The sequence below is a fragment of the Pipistrellus hanaki genome (genome assembly GCF_964339955.1).
Source record: "Pipistrellus hanaki genome assembly, chromosome: X".
Lineage (NCBI taxonomy): Eukaryota > Metazoa > Chordata > Mammalia > Chiroptera > Vespertilionidae > Pipistrellus > Pipistrellus hanaki.
Window position 1 is genome coordinate 70,206,074 of NC_140524.1, and position 14,988 is coordinate 70,221,061.

A 14,988-nucleotide genomic window follows, 5' to 3' on the forward strand; every position below is an offset into this window, starting at 1 on the left:
CAAGAATTCAGAGAAATTGTCATAAGGTGGCTAAAAAGAATGGAAGACAAATTTGACAACATGAGTAAGAACCAAGAGGAAATGAAGAAGAACCAAGAAGGAATGAAAAATGACATCGCTACTGTAAAGAACTCAATAGAAAGCATCAAGAGTAGACTAGAAGAAGCAGAAGACCACATCAGTGAGCTAGAAGACAAGATGGAAAAAAAATACCCAAGTAGAGCAGCTTCTCAAAAAATTAAATTAAATTAAATTAAGTTAAATTAAATTAAATTAAATTAAAAAGCAGGTGGAGAGCCTAAGGGAACTTTGGGACAACAAGAAACAAAACAACACTTGAAAAATAGGGATTCCAGAAGGAGAGGAAACTGAGCAAGGAATAAAAAACCTGTTTGAAGAAATAATGACAGAAAACTTTCCTAATAAAGGGAAGAAAAAAACACACAAATCCAAGAAGCTCGCAGAGTCCCAAGCAAAATGAACCTCAAAAGATCGATGCCAAGGCACATTATAGTTAAATTGGCAAACACCAACAACAAAGGAAGAATCTTAAAAGTGTGTGCATGGGGTCTGGCCTTGGAGAACAAACTCCCTGAGTTCTCACATTCAGGTTCAAATTCAGTGCAGCCTCCCTGCTTGGGTGCAGGGTCTGATCTTGGGAAACAAACTCCCCGGGTTCGCACCCCCAGGCTCAAATTCAGCGCTGTCTCCCCACGTGGGTGCGGGATTTGGTCATGGAAAACAACTCCCCCAAGGTTGTGTACCTCAGCTCAAATTCAGCACATCTTCCCTGCCTGGCCGTGGAGCCTGGGTGAGGGAAACAAACTCTCTGGGTTCACATGTCCAGGTTCAAATTCAGTGCAGCGTCTCTTCTAGGGTGCAGGGTTTGGTCGTGGGAAACAAACTCTCTGGGTTTGCACTCCCAGGCTCAAATTCAGTGATGTTTCCCTACATGGGTGCAGGATCTGGTCGCGGCAAACAACCTCCCCAAGGTCGGGCACCTATGCTCAAATTCCTACCTGGGTGTGGAGCCTAGTTCTGGGAGACAAATTCCCCTATTCTGTGCATTCAGGCTCAAATTCAGCACTGTCTCCCTGCCCTGCGTGGGCGTGGGTTCTGGTCACAGCAAACAATCTCTCCAAAGATTCGCACTTAGGGTCAAATTCAGCAGCCTCCTTGCCTTGGCACAGACCCTGCTCATGGGAAACAAACTTCCCGTGTCAGACACCAAGGTTTAAAGTCAGATAGAGCTGTCACTGTTGTGTGTGTGCAGAAAACCCTATTGTGCTGCCGGGATCCGGCAGTTCCTATCCTCTGCCACAGGGGGGCGGTGGTGAAGGGGATTGGCTTTGTGACTCACAGAAATCTGCAGCCGGGGTGCCTGGAGTCTTGGTGTCTGCAGCTGTGGTCTTAGGTCTTCTACCAGAGTGGCTGTAGGTTCCCGGCTTGCTTCTGAGACCAGATTGGGTGGTGGCAAGGCTAGGATCCTAGTCTCAAGCAGTTCTGTTCTTCAAGATGGCGTGGTCTCTGTGCCGCCAGTGTTCTCCCCGGAGTGTCTGCAGCAGCAGTGGGGCTTTGCCATCTAAGGCTGCCCAGATTGGCAGCCCCTTGGAGGACCTGCAGGGTCTAATTGTCCCTATTTCACTCACACACACACCCACTCAGGTCCACACACAGCTCTATCACTCCCTCACTCTCTCACACACCCTTCCTCCCTACCTTCCTACCAGTTGCCATCCCCCTTCCCCCTCCCCCCCATTATTTCTTTAGACTAAATGCCTAGAAAAGGAATGAATGGTCAAAGGGCATTCATCCATGTATTAAGCTTTCTTTTGTCAAATTGCCCTCCGAAGTGGTTTACCAATTAACTCTTCCTCTCACAATGTGTGAGGCTTCTCATTGCCCCAGTTCTTATAAGCACAACCATTATCACTACTTTCAGTCTTTGCTGTGTATTTTGAATGTAGGTTCATTTTCTTTGTTCTTAATTTTAAAAGCAGATAATCTGGCTGTTCCATATTTTGTTTCTCTCAAAAATACTGAATTAAGTTGCTCTATAATAGTGTGGGGCTATCAGTAATTTTCTGTGGCTCAGGGTTTCTGATAGAATTAAGATTGCCCACCTCTGTTCTACAGCCTTCCTTTCCTCAATCTGTGTCACTATGTTCCTCAGACTCTGTGACGCTGGTGATTTGGAATGTTGTTGGACAGTTATCCCTCTGTACCTCATCCCACACTCCATTAGTACATTCTAGCAGCTTTCTATTTGCCACTAATCTTAGGTAACAACTGCAAAGTATGAGTTCACCTCTAACTGTTCCATTTCTGCCAATATTCCCATCATCATCATCATCATCCCCATCTATAATTACTTTATAATTTCCTATACATCAACTCCTCACAACTGTCTTATGAGTTAAGGTTGGGCATGTATAAGTCTGGGTTTTGGAGTCAGACAGGCCTGGCTTGAAATCCTGGGCCATCACATAACTACTGTGAGCTCATTTTCTCTGCCTGTAAAGTGGAGATAATATTTCAGAGGAATGCTGTGATGTCTTAAAAACATATGTAGAATTCCTAGTGCAGTCCCATTATTGACAGGTGAAATAATAGGCTTAGATAACTAGAGGGATTTCTATAAGTCATATTCAAGCCCAGGTATTCTGACCCTAGAGAATTCTGTAACAAATACCAACTAGCTTTGCAGAGCATGGAGGGACCTGGAGAGTATTATGCTAAGGAAAATTAGCCAGTCAGAGAAAGATAAATGCCATGTCATCTCACTTATATGTGGAATCTAATGAACAAAATAAACTGATGAACAAAGTATGTCCAAAGGTATTGATTCATGGAACAGACTGACATCTCAGAGGGGGAGGGGTTGGGGGGAGTGGAAGAGATTAACCAAAGAACTTGTATACATATATACATAGCCCTTGTACACAGACAATAGTGTGGTAAAGGCCTAGGATGGGGCCTGGGTAGGGCAGAGGTGGGCCAATGGAGGGAGAAATGGGGGTCATCTGTAATACTGTCAATAATAAAAATAATAAAATAATAAATTAAAAAGAGCTAATTTAGTCTTATAGAGAAATAAAATAAGACTTTTACACACACACACACACACAAACACGCAAACACAATTACAGAAACAACTGAAGTCTCCCATGTGTAGTTCCCTGATCCCATTCCCCTTCCTCCCTCCCTCTTCCTTCTCTCCTCACCCCACCCCACTTCTGTCCACTAGCCCAAATTTGTTTATTATTCCCATGATGTTTCTACATTCCTATTTTATATTTATATATCTTTGAGCAACCTTGGTATTATTCTATATGTCTTTAAATTTTATAAACATAAACTTTTATAAGCACATCATTCTGCAGCTAGCTTATTTTACTCATTATTATTTTTTTATATTTAACCATATTAACACATGAAGTTCTAGTTCATTTATTTGAATCTCAGTTTAGTATTCCATTATATAATATAGCACAACTGTATTACCCATTGGCAGATATTTAAATTATTTCCAATTTTATGCTATGACAAACATTGAGACAATGGGTATTTTCATATGTATCTCCTGGTTCTGATTCCCCTCTGACTTCTCTGCTTTGCTCTAAACAAGGCAAGGGTCAGCAAACTTTCATGTAAAGGGCCAAAAAACAACTAGCCTTTGCGAACCATTTATTTTCTCTTGCAACTACTCAACTGTTCCACTGTAGTGTGATAGCACAAAAATGAATGAGCGTGACTGTGTTCCAATACAACTTTATTTACGGATACTAAATTTGAATTTTATATAATCCCCACATGTCATGAAATATTATTGTTCTTTTATTTTTTATTTCAAACATTGAGAAACATAACAATCATTCTTAGCTTCTGGGCGATAGAAACCAGGTAGCAGGCCAGATTTGGCCAGTGAGCCATATTTTGCTGACCGATGGTGTAGATCAGTAGTCGGCAAACTCATTAGTCAACAGAGCCAAATATAAACAGTACAATGATTGAAATTTCTTTTGAGAGCCGAAAACCGACTTCTGGGCATGGGCCATGAAGTTACAATCGCACTGTATGTGCGCGCCCACATGTGGTATTTTGTGGGAGAGCCACACTCAAGGAGCCAAAGAGCCACAGTCTGCCAACCACTGGTCTAGATGCCCACATCAAGGACATAAAGGAGTTTTCTGAGGCATGCCTTCACCCACATCCACTGTCCAAGCAAGGACTGGGGTATAGGATTGTCATGGGAAACATCTGTGGGTCACAAAGGAAAGGCTCTGCCTAATCCTTTGGTCTCTACTCAGACTCTGTGAGCTGGTGATTTGGAAAATACAGTTTGCACCCCTGGAACCAGGCCATGGTCCCTGAACTCAAACCATCTGCAACTTTCTTCTGTCAGCTCAGTCCCTACAACTTCAGGCCTGGATGGAGAGAGAGGTTTGTGACCCCACTTCTTGCCCTCTACACCACAGTCCCTCTGAAACCCTTTCTTCACTGATTTACTAGTTGGGTAGACAGGGATGGAAGCTGGGTTGCAACAGTGCTAAGGAAACAGGAATTTTAGGTCTTGATGTTGGCATTCTCCCTCCAACCTTATGATGGACCTCTCTCTTTCAACTTCATATTCACTATCATGGCCAACCCATCTCTGTCAATGTTTCTATCAACAACCCACCAAGCAAGATCATAAAAAAAAAAAAAAATCAAGATTTCAGGTTAACTTCTTTTCCTACCCCCTTGCACCTGTTCCTGAATCCATAGGTCTTTTCCTAAAACTTCTGTTTTCCTCCCAGTTTGACTGAGCCAATCAAGCTGTTCCCTTACCATTCTCCCAGATCAGGTTCCCTGTGAGCTCAGTAAGAAAACCACCTTTCCTTCCCAAAAAACCGTTCTGGGGCTAACTTGGTTTTAGGATTCCCTCATCCCCCAGTAAAAATAGATTACCTTTTTCCATTTCCAGCTGCTAATTTTATGGCGTCATTCTACCCTTAGCATCCTATGCAACCTGACAGCCACATAAGAGAGTGGAGGACCAGGACAAGAGAGGAGGATGAGAAGATAAGGAGACCAAAAGAGTAATGAGGGAGTCTGAGGCCATCCCAGGACAGGAAAACTGAGGGAGAGAGAGAGGTTCAACAGTGGATTTGGAGGGAAATCTGTTATTTTGCCTTGGAATTCTTACAATGATGTTGGTGTGGAGCTGCCCCTGATCCTGATGCATCCAAAGCCATCTCATGGTGAGTGACCAGGTGGGACTCACAGGAATGGTGGGCCTTCCTGTTGGGGACCAAACAGTTCTGATCTCATGGATGGGGACTAGCAGTTTGGGTGGAGACAACAATAGGCAGGTTAAGTGTCTAGGTTTTCAGGGGAGGTAGTGTGTGTGTGTGTGTGTGTGTGTGTGTGTGTGTGTGTTGTGTGAGAGGGAGAAGGTTAAAAAGGAAGGGGAAACTTATATGCATAGCTCATGGACACAGAATGGGGAGGGATTGGGGCGGAAGAGGTAAATGGGGAAAAAAAGGGACATCTGTCACACTTTCAACAATAAAGATAACTTTTTAAAATAATTTTTTTATTGATTTCAGAGAGGAAGGAAGAGGAAGAGAGAGATAGAAACATCCATGATGAGAGAGAATCATGGATCGGTTGCCTCCTGCAAGTCTCCCATAAAGGATGGAGCCCACAACCCAGGCATGTGCCTTTGACCAGAATTGAACCTGGGACCTTTCAGTTCACAGGCCAACGTTCTATCCACTGAGCCAAACTGGCTAGGGCAAGATAAATTTTTAAAAAGAAAAAATAAATAAAAAGGGGGAAGACATTTCTTCAGAAACCAAAGAGCTCCTAATTAGCTTCAGCTTCATTTTTCCTCCCTCTCCTGGCTTGCCCCAGAGGCCACTAGGTAAAGAAATGAGAAGCCTGGGAGTCCCATCCTCCTTTTCCCACTGCCATCCTCCATTTTTTGACAGTGGAAATGTAAAAAAGCTCCCAGGAATGTTGCTTTCAATACATTTATAGTGAAAACTTATGGTTTAGCTTCCTGGAATAGTTCAATGCTTTTCAGCCACTCTCCTTTCCCTTCCTGCACCCCTCACTCACCACCCCTGCTCCTCTAGGGATCCCCCCACACCATTCTCTTCCATTCTAGCCTGCCCTCTTGCCTTTACTTCCCTCTTTCATTCTTCGATCCCTTTCCTCCATCCATCCCTCCATTCTAATTTCCCTTTCGGTACTCAAGCAACATTTGTGTTTGAGTGGTTAAGGAAGGGGTGAGTGAAGGGAAACAATCTCACATGGTTGACCTGGGAGTGCAGGGGGGCTGCCCAGAGGCGGCCAAGGATCTGAGCCAGGAGACAGGAAAGGGATTACTTCTCTGGGATTAGGGAGAGGGAATGTGGAGGATGCCCCGAACCTTGTTCCTAACCCTCCAGTCCTCTCTGCTGCTTCTGCACGCTCTGAGTACATAGTCATCCAGGAGTTTACCTGACAGGAGCCTCAGCAGTGGCTGCATCAAGGAGAGTCAGAAGGCTTTGTCCATGGAGGGGGACAAGGGGAGCTGAGCAGCTGGCTCTGGCGCTTGTGTGTGAGCCCCATTGTAATGCTCAATCAATCAGCTTGTCCAGACATGGCTGGCATTCTCTGATATTTCCTCCTCCGGGAGGGTAATGGAACTACCAGAAGGAGCACTCCCTTCCCCATTAGTGATTATATTACCATATAGTAGGCGTTTTCCCCCTAAATGATCCCCTGACTTCCTTCTGGCACGCTGTTCCCATGGTGGGTCCTTCAACTTTTCCTCAGATACTGTCTATCCTCGCCCCACCCCCCCCATCCCTACTCCCACCGTGATCACCCATTGCCACAGAGAAAGGAACAGCTAGAGCTGCTTGCCAGTGGACAGTGCTATGCATGTCTACTGATGTTTTGAATAGCAGTTGGACTGAGAGCTCTGAGAGTCTTCCGCCTGGAAACCTAGGAGAGACCCCAGTACAGGTCTCTGTGTAAATCCAAACTCCTGTTCCTGGGAGAGCAGAGTGATGGAGGTCTGTGTTGGGCTTGGGGGATAAGGAGGTGTGACAGTATGGGATGGAGTAGAAGCTGCTCTGGTTCGCCCATGGTGACAAATGGCTTACTCCTCTGTCTCACAGTGGGGAAGACATCAATCACCACTTGCTTCAATGATTCAGCTTCAACTGCACTGGTCAGGTGAGCCCTCCACCAAGGCATCATGAGGTACATTCTTGCCCCCTTTCTTGGCCCTTTCACCCAGGCATTCTTCTGCTCAAAGTGATCTATTGTAAGTGTTGAGAAGTTGAGCAGGACAACCTTTTCAAGGGCCATTCTCCACTATAATTCTAAGGCTGCCTGGTATTGGGGGAGAGGCGTACAAAGTATCTCTATTTATAGGAACCATTGGATTGACTTTCTAAGATAATGTACTTGGAGGACTAAATAGTGAATGTTCACCCTCATATCATTAACCCTATACCTCAATCACTTGGGCATATGGGTCACAATGGGGTAGTCTTATCACTACTTGGTCCCTCACATAATTTCTCATTACCCCAGATTATTTATGGATAAAGGGGAAAGCATGAAGCAGCCCTGTTCTGTTTCTTGTTCTCTGTCCTTATTTAAACTTCAACTGTAACACAGACAAAATCCAAGAGGCCTTGAAGTCTTAATCTGCTGCTCTATAGGGCTTTCCTTAATCAAAACAGTATTAACATTGGATCTGTCCTAGAATGGTAGGTCACTTGGTTTGTGGCCATAGTAGCCAGTATTCAGGGACCTAGATTCCTTGACTCTTTTTATTTTGCCTTTAAGTCCTACCCTTTAAAGGGCTAGTTTCTTGTCTATCTTTCTCCACCTTTGTTTTATGCAGGTTCAACTGCATCTATGGGATATAGCTGACCAGCACCACTTTTGCAACCTAATTCTTAGCTACATTATAATTCAATATTTGCAGGGGTTGTCTATGACATCACAAGGGGGGTGTTATGCTGTTTTATTTGAAAAAGGGATTGAGGTAAGCAATAGGGAGTTTGGTGAGAAAAGGTGAGAGGAAGGACAGATACTTTATTCTCTCTAAACCGCTACTGTTTCAACACTCTACAACACATTCTCTTGTATACATCAATTCTTTCAGAGACAGATAAATGGGTAGATGTTCAGGAAGAAAGGTGATAATGTAGTCATCATGTTGGTAGTTAAGATTGATCCAAACAAAAGGTAAGGTGTAACTACAACTTTTTCTGGAATACCTAGAGATTCATCTCTGTGGGGATAGTCTACTAAGCTCTATTTACTTGGGAGAAGTTACCAGTGTCCGGGGTCAGGAAGATTATGGATTCAAGGCTTCTAGGGTTCCTATTCCTAGAGAGGCATCATTATACTTGAGAAGGATCTATTTCTATCCACTAAATCTGGTCAGAAAGGGTCTTATCACTACCTGGTCCCTTACATAATTTCTCATTTGTCCAGACAAGTCTCTACAGAAAAGGGGAAGAAAAATCCAGAGACTTCAATATAATGTTTATTGAAACCAGTTATAATGTAAAAAATAACTATTCTTTATAATTCCCTGACACTCTTGGCTCTAGCCACCCACCACTGCTTACTCTTTGGCTTGTCCTATCATGGGGTGAGGGTATGGTTCATGTCCCCATTATGCAGTGAAAAAGCCCAGAATCATGTCTTTTTCCTTTTGCCCATCACCATTCTCTCTCCCTCCATCACCACCTCTCTCTCACACACTCACACAGATATTCATGTGCATTGCTTCTGACCTTCCTTCCAGAAGTAATTCATCTCCATTGAAGGAAGAAGAGTGTCCTTTATTCCAGCCTTTTTTCTCGGGTAGAGAGTTACAAGCAGAGAAGGCAAACTTCCCTTGCTGAGTTGATGGCCAGGCCAATTTCTCTCCCTAATATTGAAGAGACAAGGGACTAACTCAGTCCAAAGTAGTTCCCTGGTTTGCCTTTACGTGAAAGGGATCGTAAAATCAGAATTCCTCTTGTCTTCTAGAAGCTGCTCCTGAGAGTTGGAGTTTTGACCCCAGCCACCTCTCTATTACTTTCCTTAACACACTTCAGTGGTTGAAATCTAACCGGAGCCCTCTGACGCATCAGGCATCAAAAGTCATTGTTCCTGTTGATAGCTTAAGCCAGTGGTCAGCAAACTCATTAGTCAACAGAGCCAAATATCCACAGTACAACGATTGAAATTTCTTTTAAGAGCCTACTTTTTAATGTGGAAGAGCCACACTTAAGGGGCCAAAGAACCATATGTGGCTCGCGAGCCACAGTTTGCCGACCACGGGCTTAAGCTGTTTGCCTAATTTGATGAATTTATTGCATTTGGGCCTCCCAGTACCAGTCCTTACCCTCCACCCTCAGGTTTATGGTTTAAATACTCAGCCACTTACTAAGCTCTCGTCTAATTATGGGACTTAGAGGTAAAACAAAACACCTGGAAGTGCCAGCATTTCTTTCTTGCCTGCATCTCACAGTTATGGGTGGGAAGTTCTTGCAGGGCTCAGGAATCTCACTTTACCTTCACTGATCACTAAGAACTGCATCACTATAGGGGATGCAGTTCTACAGCAGCTGGGATACCTCAAAGGCCAATACACTTCATTCTCCAGTTTTGTTATCTACACCCTCAATAAACTGGTCCTTTTGCCTCAGAGGCCTGTCACTGCTTGCACTTTCTCCATGCTATACCTATACTTCCACAATGCAATTGCATCTGGTACTCCAACCAACCCTGAACCATTCCAAGCACCACAGAGTGAGAACCAATTTAGGGCAGGAGGAGTTTTGCCTCCTAGGCCCATGGTACCTGGCTGGGACTTTTTACAGTTTACACCTCTTAGATGAGTTAACAATAGGGAGTCTTGGATCTCAACATGCAGTAGATTCAGCCAATATGCCTTTGTGCAAGTAAGTTTCTTTCTCATATGGCCACTGGGGGGCAGCAGAGCAGTAGGAACAGAGTAAAAGGGAATTTCCATGAAATACAGAGACTGCTAAATGAGTTCTGTCTCCAGCTCTGCACACAAGGATGTTGCTACCTAACAATGGCACCAAGCCTCTAGAAGATGTACCATAGCAGAGCTGGGATGGATTTACAGGAAGATCCAGAACTTCCTCATAGAGATACAGCACTACTACTGTATTTAAAACTGTTTCCCTTATTTGAAGACTTATTTACCTTACTTAAAATTTTCAGATTTCCAGGCTCCACCTCAGACCAACAAAATCACTCTCGAGGGGAAGGGGACTGGAAATATATAAAGGAAAAATTGGGACTTTCATTATGGGGGAACTTCATCATATGTCTTATTAGAAAAGTTTCTATTCTGAATGGGTATTTTGAACATGCCAATGAAAATGACATAAAGTGTGGCCTGGAATCTCTAACAAAAGATTGTAACTAAAGAACTAAAAACATGGCAGAAGGTTATTTAGGGGCTGGGGTGAAGAAAAGGGGGAAGTCAGCTGTCAGTACTACTTAACCTACACGTTGGAAATTGGGAACCAATTTCTTACTGTTATCCCTGAAAATAAATGCACGTAAGCCTCTCCCTTAGTTTATGTTCTGGTTCAAAGAATCAGGGAAAGGAGAGGACAGAACAATATTAATACTGCTCCCCTCTCACTATTCCTAAGAGAATTGTCCAAAGATCACAGAGGAAATGGCAAGTTTTCTCAAGTACTCTCCACCTTATACCATTCCTCAGCTATACTGTAGCTAAGATTTCCCGGCCTCCCTGCTGTTCTGGGCAAATAGACATAATTGTCAAGTAGGTATAGTGTTGCTCTGTTACATCATGCGGCTCTTATCTTTGAAAGAGCTTTTATTTTTGTCTCAATAGCATTTTACACTCAATGAGTATCATCCAAAAGCCACACCGACATTTCTTCAGCATGGCGTTTTTCTTTCTGGAGGAGAGAATAGGAGGGAGAAGAGGGAAAACAGGGTCCTACGGGAGTCTCAGAAATGCCTGAGACTGTATGTGGCTTCCCTGAGGTTCCCAGCTTGTCCTAGAAGATTTCAAGTGAGGGGTTGTGGGCTGCAGCTCTCTAGTGCACAGTCCTCTCTTTTTGGCGATGATAATCTGGGGAAAAGAAAAAAGAAAAGGAGGAAATAAGCAGGTTATCTTGAGGCCTGAGCTCCCAACTCATGGGGCCTCTAATAATCAGGACTTCAAGAGTTCCTACCCAGGGCCCTTCCAAGTAAGAAAAGAGAGAGCGACACTTACTGTAGGGAAAGAAGCGGACACGCATGCTGATTTCACGAGCTGTCTTCAGGATCTCAACAGCCTGAAATGAGCAAAACAGCTTGTACAAATGAAGATATAACCCAGGACAGAATCATAACAGGAGGAAAGTCATTTGCCACTCCAACCTTCTAGGTCACTAACAGCTGCTTCCTTCTGTACACTTCCCCAGGAGAGATTCTTTCTGACCAAGCTACATAAAGATTAGGCCAGTGGTTGGCAAACTCATTAGTCAACAGAGCCAAATATCAACAGTACAACGACTGAAATTTCCTTTGAGAGCCAAAAACATGACTTCTGCATACGGGCCACGAAGTTTCAATCACACTATACGTGTGCATCCACACTTGGTATTTTGTGGAAGAGCCATATTCAAGGGGTCAAAGAGCTGCATGTGGCTTGAGAGCAAGTTTGCTGACTACTGGATTAGGCTAATCCTGTCCAACTTGTCCTACCTGGGATCGCTTTTTGCCTAACCACAGCCCAAATGCTGTGCTCACCTTGCTATGCTCAATATCTTGGAAATCCACATCATTTACAGCTAGGACTTGGTCCCCTTCCTGAAGTCCTGCTCGATGTGCGTCAGAGTCTGGGATCACCTGTTGGTAAGGAGAGAATATGTCTAATTGAGGTGGGATAATTTCAAAGATTGTAAGTGAAATTAAGTGCTATCCAAATATAAGGTTCTGGGGTGTGTGTGTGTGTGTGTGTGTGTGTGTGTTTGTGTGTGTTTGTGTGTGTGTGTGTGTGTACGCACATGTGCGTGAAAATGTAGGGAAACAGATGCTTGCCAGGTGGGAAGTTTTAAGTGGGAAAGTGGGAAAGAGTTCCCCTATTATGCCCTTCTAAGAGTCTACTACATCATCCTTCTCCCAGGCTCTGGGAAATCACAGTTCTGCAATCTGATAACGAAGGGAAGTAGCTATCCATACTGCCTACCAGGTACACTCACTCACCTTGGAGATGAAGATGCCTAGCTGGGAGGCCTTTCCTCCTCGGATGTTAAATCCCAACTGCAACGACAAGAGCACAGAATGGGAGCTCAATATTGACAACAAGCACAAGAATATCTAGTAGCATCACTATATGATAGCTTGGCTATGTGTCCCTCAGAGAGAAGTCAGAAGTTATGGAAATGGTACCTCAGCTTTCTGCCCAATAAAGGTAGTATCCTTACCTCCTTACCTGCTTCCCTATCTGTACTCCCAACCACAGCTGACTTCTAGGTCTGGTGTGAACAAATTTAGCCTGGAATAAGACATCATTGTTCCATTAGCTCACCTGAGCTCCAGGGGGCTTCTTTAGTGTGACGGTTCGTGGCAGAAACTGGGTCAACTCATTGTTGTAGTCTGGGTGGTATACTCTCTGCAAGACACAGCAACCCCAGAAATCTTACTACCAGTCTTAGATTTTATAACCATCTTCATCTGGAACACAAATGTATCACCCTGAAGTCAGGAAAAGGTAAAGTCATGGACTTAGTTTAAAGAGAACAGATAACACTGTCCAAATGGGTAGGTGAATAGCTTGGGGAAATGCTAGTAGTCCAGTAGCTCTCCACTTCTTTGACAGAATTGAAAGAAGGGCTCTGAATTTCAAGAATTCTCTGGTATGAATGGACTCTGGAAGGAGGCTTCCATAAGCTTTCAATGGGCCAAGTTGCTCAGAATCCAATTTCTGAGTCCCTTTGCTACAACAAAGGCTAAGAATCATTCTCCATTGAGTTTTCTAACCCTGCTATCCTATCTTTCATATATCATCTCATGCCCATGGGGAAAAATCAGCTATTCAAGATTATAGATGGTTCCCACCTCATGAGGAGGAATCCATGCTGGGGGATTCTCATAGGGAGGCAGGAAAACCACTGGGTAGTCATCATAAGGAATTCTGCTGTCCATCTCTGGCAAGGCTCTGGAATGGAAGAGTGAATCAAAAATGACAAAGATGGCTCAAAAGGGAGAGTAGCCCAGCAAGTTTCAGAAAACAACTCCAACCTATCTAAGGCTTTCAACTATTGTATCAGCTCACTTCTAGGTGATAGATTGGTGGAAAGAAGGAAGAAAACAGATGGAAGAAAACAATGAACTTTTCTGGATATCTGGAAGCCAACCAACCTGCTAGGTCCTCTATAGAGATGATGTCCTTTCTCACAACCTGAAAAATAGATGTTACTCTCTTCAACCTAGAGAAGAGGCAAGCAGGATGGCATCTCAAAAGATCTGTCTACTTTCAAAGTCCAAGGGAGTGCTGACACCACTATCCACAGGTGTTGTAGGTGGCAGGCATGGCATCAGGCGTTACACCCATGGGGACAGATGGTATCTAGGTTCCGCAACCTTGGTACTTGAATTCTGGCTAAGAAAGAATTTACAGTTAAGACCCAAACTATAAGAGAACATTTATTTATAAAATCACAAAGATGGAAGAAGTAATCTGTAGACGAGGTGGGCTTAGGAAACAAGTTATAGAAGTAAAGGAGGGCCCTTGGCGCTTGAAAGTGAGGAAGATAATGGTGAGGAGCCTTGGGGGGGGGCGGGGGGAGGCGCGCAGCGGTGCAGGGGTAAAGGGAAAGGCGCTGGAGTGCTCCCTGGAGGGAGAGAGCACCCTAAGGGTTGTAAGGGTGGAGATATTAGGAGAGGTCCAAGGGGAAGATCTCAGTAGACTATTTAGCCGTTTTCCAGGTGTGTCCTTTCAAGGTCTAGGTCTCTACTTATTGACTGGAGGGCACCAGAGTGGGGGCGGGGTCATTATCCAATGCAGCTGGTCCTGAGGTCACCTGTGGCTGCTTTTGTTGTTTATCTGGTCCTGGAGCTGAAATAAACCTGAGGCTTAGATGTTATCTCTAGGGAGGAAAAGTCAGGGGGTCCAAACTGCTTGACCATGTATATGCTATGCTAGGCCCTAGCAGCTAGGGGAGGAAATGTCACTCTGGGGCAAGATCCCACCCTACAATTGTCTTTTGCTAGGTATCTGGGGCTTTCCACCCTGGTGACCTTGGTTACCTGGCCCTTCCTCCTCGCTCTGCTCACGTCAAACTGCCCACCACACAGGGACCGGAGGCATGGCACCGCCCACATTCCCTAGATGTGATCGGTAATTGTGACGGTTCCCATATCAACCCTTTCTTCACCCTCTGCCCCCTTCAAACCTCCTCCCCGCCTCCCGCCTGAGCTCCGCGCGTTCTAAGAAGTAACCGCCGTGATATCTCACCTGCCAACAAGGCCTCGGCCAGCGCAGGTTCCGCGCGCCGCCAAATCAGCCTGAGAACCGGAAGCAGATGCTACGACGGTCCTGAGGGGCGGGATCGACGTGCGGCGCGCAGGCCCACCCCTTCCTACAGCGTCTGCGCACACCGACGTGCCGTGCGCCTCCGGCGCCTATCTGCGTTCCGATTGGCTGGCGTCTCCAGGGCCCATTTGAAACTTGGCGGTTAAATATCCGGTTAGGAGAGGGCAGCGGGAAGACCAGGGAAGGTACGTTTAGTTTGGCGAGCGAAGGGGATACACCTTAGGAACTGCCTTTCCCGGTGCTCTGGGGCTGTGGGTCTTTGCCGACGCCTCCGCCGGGGGTTTCCTTTCCATTTAGAGGACACGTCGCCGTTTTTAGAGTATCGTCTTGTGTTGGCCAAATCCGAGGGAGAGTGACCCTCCAGCGGCTGCGACCCTGCTGAGAGAAGGGGCTGCCTCACCGACGCTGAG

General features: G+C 45.0%; 2 protein-coding genes across 4 annotated transcripts in view; one reads left to right on the forward strand and one right to left on the reverse strand.

Annotated features, from left to right (window-relative positions):
* Nucleotides 1–7,864: 7,864 nt before the first annotated feature.
* On the reverse strand, nt 7,865–14,629 carry PDZD11 (PDZ domain containing 11). Of its 3 annotated transcripts, XM_084869778.1 has the most exons (8): nt 14,501–14,534; nt 13,405–13,444; nt 13,102–13,201; nt 12,572–12,655; nt 12,247–12,303; nt 11,791–11,889; nt 11,273–11,333; nt 7,865–11,128 (listed from the first exon to the last, which is right to left on the reverse strand). In XM_084869778.1, exons 3-8 carry the CDS (start codon nt 13,186–13,188, stop codon nt 11,094–11,096), a joined length of 423 nt encoding a protein of 140 aa, XP_084725904.1. In that variant the 5' UTR covers nt 13,189–13,201; nt 13,405–13,444; nt 14,501–14,534; the 3' UTR covers nt 7,865–11,093. The 3 variants fall into 3 exon arrangements, with proteins under 3 accessions (XP_084725904.1, XP_084725905.1, XP_084725903.1); XM_084869779.1 differs by lacking the exon at nt 13,405–13,444 and having other exon boundaries at nt 14,439–14,502; XM_084869777.1 differs by lacking the exon at nt 13,405–13,444 and having other exon boundaries at nt 10,827–11,128; nt 14,501–14,629.
* Nucleotides 14,630–14,739: 110 nt separating this feature from the next.
* The window catches only part of KIF4A (kinesin family member 4A), a 143,095-nt gene continuing 142,846 nt past the window's right edge, over nt 14,740–14,988 (forward strand). The window contains exon 1 of the mRNA XM_084869809.1: nt 14,740–14,988. The gene's annotated coding sequence lies outside the window, so the exon portion shown is untranslated.